Raw genomic sequence first — 8,324 nt, forward strand, 5'->3', positions numbered from 1 at the left:
GGAAATTGAATAGATTAGTATTATGTTACAGGCAGGAACTAGGAGTAGAAGGGGTTGTGAGTCACTTAGTCGGTAATATCTAGTATAAAGCTGGGAGCCTTTCTCTGTGTGAGATTTTTATTTTTGTTATGGAAGAAATAGTTTGCTGTGCTTTAGTGAACGCTGTCAAGAGAAGAGACTACAGCTATCACTTATCTCCACACGTTCAGAAGCTTTTCATCAACCCAGACTCCAAAATGACATGTTGCTCTTTCTTCCTCAGAAACATGAATTCTGGAATCTCACAAGTCTTCCGGAGGGAACTCACCTGCCCCATCTGCATGAACTACTTCATAGACCCTGTAACCATAGACTGTGGGCACAGCTTTTGCAGGCCCTGTTTCTACCTCAACTGGCAAGACATCCCAATTCTTACTCAGTGCTTTGAATGCATAAAGACAACACAGCAGAGAAACCTCAAAACTAACATTCGATTGAAGAAGATGGCTTCCCTTGCCAGAAAAGCCAGTCTCTGGCTATTCCTGAGCTCTGAGGAGCAAATGTGTGGCACTCACAGGGAGACAAAGAAGATGTTCTGTGAAGTGGACAGGAGCCTGCTCTGTTTGCTGTGCTGCAGCTCTCAGGAGCACCGGTATCACAGACACCGTCCCGTTGAGTGGGCAGGTGAGGAACAGCGGGTAAGTGATGCCTCTGAAGATCTATTTCTATAAAGGACACATGAAATTCCTGTGGGCCTATTTTCTTGGAGATTGGGTAAAGCCAACTCTGTGTCCCTTTAGGCAACTCACTTTTGGGCTTTCTTAGCTTCAAACCTCTGAGATTTGACGAAGAAGAAGGGAAATAGAAGAAATGCCATTTCCTAGGGACTTATTTGTCTCTCATTCTGGCCCCCTCCCTATGAAACGGTCTGCATGTTACTTTATTGTCTTCACTGGTGCTTCAATTTATGGCTCTTTTGCAGGAGAAGCTTTTAACGAAAATGCAGTCTTTATGGGAAAAAGCTTGTGAAAATCAGAGAAACCTGAACGTGGAAACCACCAGAATCAGCCACTGGAAGGTTAGTCCTGTACTACGCTACCTTCTCCAGGAACTCATGGTGGGCAAATGGGTGACTCTTAAAATAGGAACTTGATATCAAACTGTAATGTTTCTGGGAGTCCATAAAAAAAAGAAAACATTGAGAAAAAGTGGCCTCATTTCTTATGTAGAACAGTATGACTGTTAGATGGGATTTCTAACAAAACCATTGATGTTACCCAAAGCATGCTGGTTTGTTTTCATACAAACCTGTAGCTATACACCAACAGATACAAGAAACTGGGTCATCTCACATCCAACCAGCATTCTATATGTGCGGGTTGGATAAATGCTGGGCGTAAGAGTTATTTGGCAGTCATGGAGAGCTCAAGTGAACCTTCTGAGCCTGGGTCAGCATTAATCCGAATGCTGGTGGACAAGTAGTATTTGGAATTGCATGGAAAATTTCAGGCAGAAAGAGTGACAGGGGAAATCTAGGGCAACCATGAAATTAAGAATCTCAACTAATTAATATTGAATAATCCATAACATATGATGAGAAAAGTGGTGAGAAATATGGATTTGTGTCTCGAGGGAGACATGTAAACATGCCCGAAATATGGGAACTAGTATCTAAATATAAGGAGAACTCTGAGGACTTCAGAAAAATATTAAAAATGATTTTCTCTTTGTGGATGTATACTTTGAGGGTATGATAGCTAATATTAGTGTGTTGAAAAGTATTTCAAAAGAACCTAGTCTATGTTGAATATTAAATTAGAAAATTTGCTAGTATAGAAGAAAGAAAGCATCTTTGTCCTCACAAATCATACAATCCAAATGAGAGAGGCAAAAATGGTCAACATGCAAATATGTGCAATACATGATGGGTTCGAGTGTGGAAGGTTCTTTGTTGGAGAATAATCAAGCAGGGAAGTAGAAAAGGACAATAGAGGCCACAAACTGGAGATTAGTGTCTGAGATTTAAATAGGGTGGTCAGAAAAAAGACTCACTGGAAAATTCAAATTGAACAAAGTTTGGAAGAGGAAGGGGAGCACGAAAGTGTATATGGATATATATGTGGACCAAGAGCGTGTATACATGTATATGTATATCTATGTTTGTGTGTGTGTGTGTGTGTGTAAAATTCTAGTTGGAGAGAACAGCATATGCAGTAATTTTTAGTTTGTGTATATTTGGAGACCTGGGGAAGCAGAAAGAAGTCTATGTTTCAGATTGGGATGACTTAGAAAAAGAATGGAAGGAAATGAATTCAGAGAGACAAAGATGGCCAAATCATAAATGCAGCCTTATTAGGATAGGTTTTGCTGGGCGAAATGCATTTAGCTGGACATGTTAGTCTAAGGTCATTTCACATATAATGAGTTTAAGCAACCTGTTACTTATCTCAGAAATAGAAATAATTATTTCCTTTCTAGTAACTATAGCTCTATACTCCAACTCTTCAGCACAAACTATTCTTACTTTTCCATAAATATGGGTTGGAATAGAGAAATTTAAATAGCTTTTTTTTTATTTCCAACTATCTTAGAACACACAATATCTTGAATAAATTTAATGTAATTGGTCAGATACATCTATGTTGATCTTTATGCAGAGAGAAAGGAGAGGAAAAAAATTTGTGGATTCCAAGAACTGGCAAGACTGAGGTTTAAACTATTGGATGTTCGAGAGACAAAAGTAATCAGTGAGATTTAATAGGAGATGGATAAATACATTTCTCTTTTGACTAACCCATTATCACTGCAGGATTATGTGAATGTAAGGCTAGAAGCTATTAGAGCTGAGTATCAGAAGATGCCTGCATTTCATCATGAAGAAGAAAAACATAATTTGGAGATGCTGAAAAAGAAGGGGAAAGATATTTTTCATCAACTTCATTTAAGTAAAGCCAAAATGGCTCATAGGAAGGAGATTTTAAGAGGAACGTATGAGGAGCTGATGAAAATGTGCCATAAACCAGATGTGGAGCTACTTCAGGTACAAACTCACAATGTGGTTTCAGGTTTTTGACTATTCACATGTATAAGTATTTTCCTCATGGCTGAAATCCATCTCCCTACCTTTATTTCCATGATGTGTTTCCAAAAACACATTCGCATAACTAATGCTACTTTATTGGGAGAGTATAGCCCCACCAAGGGATTCTACCAGGGCAGAGGTCCCTCCTACTTTATCCACCAGCCACAAAACTTTGTGGAATGGTCTAGGTAACAGCCCCAATAACTATTCCCCAACTAAGTCAATAATACATTTTGGGTTGTCAAACATGTATAAAATAGTGAGTGATTCATTTACATTTAGGTTAATTTGAGGACATGGCAAGATCAGAAGTTTTGGGAATCTAGGCTCACATTAATACTATTGTGGGATCCACTCATTTGGGCAATAGGTTCTGGGAAAAGTGACTGAGTAGGTTATTCGAGATTACCATGGAGCATAGACTCTCTGGGCCTCTTCTCCCTTCACTTCTTTAGAGAATGTCTTCAAGACTCAGACCTTCCCAGGACATTAATTAGTGACAATACGACTGACTGGGTTTTTCATTACAGAAGAAATAGAAAATGCTTTGCAGAAGAGAAGATGGTAGGGAAATAATAGCTTGAGGAACTGCCTCCAAATTTCACACTGAACTTAATGAAAGATGCATCTTGTGAACTGCACTAAATCTTTCTATTTTTTTTTTTTTTACAGGCTTTTGGAGACATATTATACAGGTGAGTGTGTACCTGTATTTTAGCATATGTTCTTTCACTTTCCACGAACATCAAAGCAGGCTCTACCAAAGTCATGGCATAAATGATTAAGATATTGATACTACTTTATTTTTTTTCATCTACTTTCATTCCCACACCAGAAGAGACAAGAACACTAAGTAAATAAATACATAAATAAATAAATAGTGAAGTAAAATTTTTAAAAAACATGTTTATTCCTGATTTTGTTTTATTGCTTAAAAGCCTGCACAGGTGAAAGATGAAGTTTTGTTTTGTGGATGGTGAGAAAGTCACCAGAGGAAGCAGGAGAGAAGCGGGGGAAGTATTTTAGCAGTGAAAAAGTTGATGATTTGTTGTTCATACCTATATACATATCAGTTAACTGTCCTGAAAAATAGATTGAAAAAACTGTGGAGTGTTAGAACTGTATAAGTCTCTAGGGAAGCTTGTTTCTAAAAGGCAGGTCTAGCTGCCTAGAACAAGTTTCACATTCTTTATCTTGGAAAGGAAGCAGCAGATGCAGCAGTCTCCCCAGAACCCCGCTATTTCAGACAAAGATGTCAGGGGAGTCTGCCAAGAAGTGGAACGCATAATTTCGTTTCTAAATATTCTCAAGGCCATAAGGCTAAGGAACCTTACCCATGTGGGGCAAAAAATAAGAAAGATCGGACTGAATCCTGACTCAGACTCTCCCACTATGCTTTAAAATTCAGAAACTGTAAGTAGGAATTAATTCCAAAAAGGAAGTAATAATTTTTGAATTATCAAATTTGTGGGTTCAAAGGATTCTCATGAAATATCTTTTAAATACAAGTAGTGATTTTATTTATTTTATGGCTGTAGATGTTGTAACTGCAGGTTTTTCCTTGCAGGAGTGAGTCCGTGCTGCTGCACATTCCCCAGCCTCTGAATCTAGAGCTCAGGGCAGGGCCCGTCACTGGACTGAGGGACAGGCTCAACCAATTCCGAGGTAAGTCTCCACCCACAGGCAGCACTCCCACTATCTAAATATTATTATTGTTAGGATCACATAGGTAATATTTCACCCTTTATCAAATATTTTACTACTTTATAGACATAAGTGGACAATATAATCATGCAACCCTTTTGTATCTGTGTCTGTATAGTCAGATTTATAGCATTAAGTTTGAAAGATAGTGAAAAACAAATACATTATGGTCTCCTATGTACTGACTAATGTAATGGGAAAAAGGAGTAGTGTAGCAAATTTAAAAAAGGAGCAAATGGAACAATGCTCAGAATGAAGGTGGGTTACTTAATGTTAAATACAAAATTTTACATTTCTGTAGTGTATTCATTTGAACAGCTAACAACTGTTCTTTCGGGGAATATAGTTTACTGGAGATTCTTGGGGTTTTCAAATTTTTTAAATGGATATATACTATGTATTTCCAAGAAAATCAGTTAATGGGTAAAAATAAAAAGAAGAAATCATTTTGTGAATACAAGTAAAATTACAAACAAAAAGAAGTTCGGTTTAATTGCAATATGAAAAGCTACATGTTAAGTCTAAAATCCAGCTTCAGCCCCAAGCTAGCATGGAGGGCCACAGAGAGACTGGTAAAAGATTTTGCAGAAATCTGCTTTAAATTATCACTTATGACATGTACTTATGGATTTTTATCCAGTTAACTAGAGTGGTTCTTGAGTAACTGAAAATCTTCACATCACATTCTTTCCAAAATGATAGCACTAGTTTTTAAGAATAAGAAACATTTCTAAATAATGATCTTGATAACAGCATAGCATTTAGGGCATATAATGTGCAAATTTTGCTTTGAAAATTGGATTGAAAGAAGTTGGTCTTACATTTGGCTCTCAGTATGTAAGTTTTCGAAACACTTTTAATATCTGTGGTTAGCGTTTTGTTTGTCTTGCAGATAACACTAATCATCCCTATACTTTATTAGAAGTTACAAGCAAAAGTGTCCTTGTGACTTTACGTTTCCTGGTAAATTAACTTCTTGATAGAACAATTTTTGCTTATTTACACATGTCTATGCATGTTTTCTTTCTTTCTTTCTTTCTTTTATTTATTTATTTATTTTGCAGTGGATATTACTCTGCATCATAATGAAGCCAACAGTCATATCTTTCGATGTGGAGATTTGAGAAGCATTTGTATTGGATGTGACCGTCAAAATGCGCCCCATATCACTGCAACACCTACAAGTTTTCTTGCATGGGGTGCTCAGAATTTCACCTCCGGCAAATATTACTGGGAAGTCCATGTGGGGGACTCTTGGAATTGGGCTTTTGGTGTCTGTAATAAGTATTGGAAAGGGAAGAATCAGAATGGCAATATATATGGAGAGGAGGGACTCTTTAGTCTTGGGTGTGTTAAGAATGACATTCAGTGCAGTCTCTTTACCACCTCCCCAATGACACTGCAATATGTCCCAAGACCTACCAGCCACGTAGGTTTATTCCTGGATTGTGAAGCTAGAACTGTGAGCTTTGTTGATGTTAATCAAAGCTCCCCTATATACACCATCCCCAATTGCTCCTTCTCACCTCCTCTCAGGCCTATCTTTTCCTGTATTCACCTCTGACCAGAGACAAATCAGAAATGTGTTCATCTGCTGTGGGACCCCCTTTATCCCAGAAAGCCCTCTTCCTTGTGCCTTATCAAACAGGACGACTAGGTTCTGTTCTATGTCTTGAATTGCATTCTAATGTTATTAAAACTCATTTATTGTGTTACTATTAAATGAGGTAAAAACACTAAAAGTATACGTATTGGTTCTTTATTAATTAATTTTTGAAAAATCATTATTCTTGATCATGGCATAAAATACACTCTCTGTTTTCTGTTTTCTTTATTTCTGACTGCCACTGAGTGAAATAATAGATGACAGACATGTCTGAATGAAGTTAAAATCAGCGGAAGACAGTCGGGATCTTTTGCTTCATGCAAAAACTTGGAATGAAGTCTCAATGACAACTGGGAAATGTTTTTCTTTCTCTTTATCTAACTATATTGCACTTATCCATCATGTTTCATTGTACTAATCTATCCCTCGAGTTAATATCATTTGACCTTCCATGCTGGGCTTCATTTTGGAATTCTCACCACATATATAAATAATCCTGCATTATTAATGTGCTCTTCTACATTGAAATACACAAGGTGATCAGAACAATGCTGGATTAATTGAATTTTTTTTAAAAAGTAACTAAATATTGACTCGTACCTCAAAACACACATAGTCATTTCCAAATAGATTCAAGTCCTGAAGGTAAGGGGAACATGATAGAATATTCTCATAAGGATTTCTTAACCATGACAAAAATTAACAATTAAAAAAAATTAGTTGGTTTATATTAATGATGACTTCTGTGTTTCAAAAAATATGATACAAGAATTGAAATGCAAACCATTAGTGGAGAAAGATATTCACCCGAACATATATAAAATAAGATACAATACATGTGCATGATGAATACTTAAAATGTATTTTAAGTATTTTTCCAGATTCTTCCAGAGTGGCATAGAATAAACTTGGATGGCAGAGTCAATGACAAAATTAGCTGTGGAAATGGGGAACCATTTTTTGGAGGACAGTAGTAATGCTGTGAACTTATGAAAACAACCAAGTGTTCAGTAGCAACTAAAATGTGTCTCCATAAGGTCATTTTACAGATGCGTATCTGAAATCTGAAATTTGGGAGAACATTCTACTAGTGTTCTCTAGTGAGAAAATACAGCTGGAAGGAAGAAGGGAGGGAAGATGAAGGAGAGAGAAACAGAATGCATTTGAGAGAAAATGCTATTTAGACTAAAATAGAATACTGCAGATACACGACGAAGTGTTTAAGGTGTGTCTTATGGAGCAGAAATGGCAGAAAATACCACAGTAAAGAGATTTACAATTGGATTGTTAGTTCTGGCTTTTATTCTGTCAATGTTGTGGCTTCTAAACACATCAGTGCTCTCCTTTGATCCATGTGCTAATTAACAACCTACACTCTGCCCCCTCTCCGGGATTCTTTCATCGTTTTAAATCCAATCTAATTCTAATCCAGCTGGTCACTGTAACACATGTAATCATCGAAGAATTTTAAAAATATTTTTGATGAACTAGTGAATACACCTCATTCTCAACAAAAATACTGTTTGAGAGGAAAATTTGATGGTATTTATAACCATTTAAGTGTATCCATACATGCAGACTTATACATTTATGTGTATATATTTACGTATCTGAGTTAATTGCATTAATTAGAGTGGCTACCTGGATTAGGATTATACTGGACTTTGCTGATGAAAGAATTCGGAATGTTGTTTGGTTACCCTGTAATACCTATACGAATATATTAACCCTGTAATCTTACTACAGCAGAAACTCCCTTAGATGTAATCAAGGATGATTGTATAGGGATGTATATTGTTGCACTTTTTCCAATCATGAGAGAAAAATAAATACATTGTAATGTGGAAATAGTTTAGAAAACTAGAATGCATTTTACTAAACCCTGTAAAAACCAACACCATCTATATATTAACATATTGATACTAACAGATTTTCTTCTATCTCTTATATGAT

General features: G+C 36.5%; 1 protein-coding gene across 1 annotated transcript; it reads left to right on the plus strand.

Moving 5' to 3' along the window:
• The first annotated feature begins 266 nt into the window (after positions 1-266).
• Positions 267-6,329, plus strand: LOC100460547 (tripartite motif-containing protein 49D-like). Its single transcript, XM_054526217.1, has 6 exons — positions 267-677; positions 962-1,057; positions 2,789-3,019; positions 3,734-3,756; positions 4,629-4,726; positions 5,830-6,329. Exons 1-6 carry the CDS (start codon positions 267-269, stop codon positions 6,327-6,329), a joined length of 1,359 nt encoding a protein of 452 aa, XP_054382192.1.
• Positions 6,330-8,324: the final 1,995 nt, after the last annotated feature.

This window comes from Pongo abelii, chromosome 9 (assembly GCF_028885655.2).
Source record: "Pongo abelii isolate AG06213 chromosome 9, NHGRI_mPonAbe1-v2.0_pri, whole genome shotgun sequence".
NCBI classification, from domain to species: Eukaryota; Metazoa; Chordata; class Mammalia; order Primates; family Hominidae; genus Pongo; species Pongo abelii.

What these genes read in the sequence shown, in the direction of transcription:
- LOC100460547 (XM_054526217.1), top strand. Translation starts at nt 267, where the DNA reads ATGAATTCTGGAATCTCACAAGTCTTCCGGAGGGAACTCACCTGCCCC. An exon ending in GGGCAGGTGAGGAACAGCGG is followed by an intron (nt 678 to 961) that starts GTAAGTGATGCC and finishes GCTCTTTTGCAG; the next exon opens with GAGAAGCTTTTAACGAAAAT. An exon ending in CAGGCTCAACCAATTCCGAG is followed by an intron (nt 4,727 to 5,829) that starts GTAAGTCTCCAC and finishes TTTATTTTGCAG; the next exon opens with TGGATATTACTCTGCATCAT.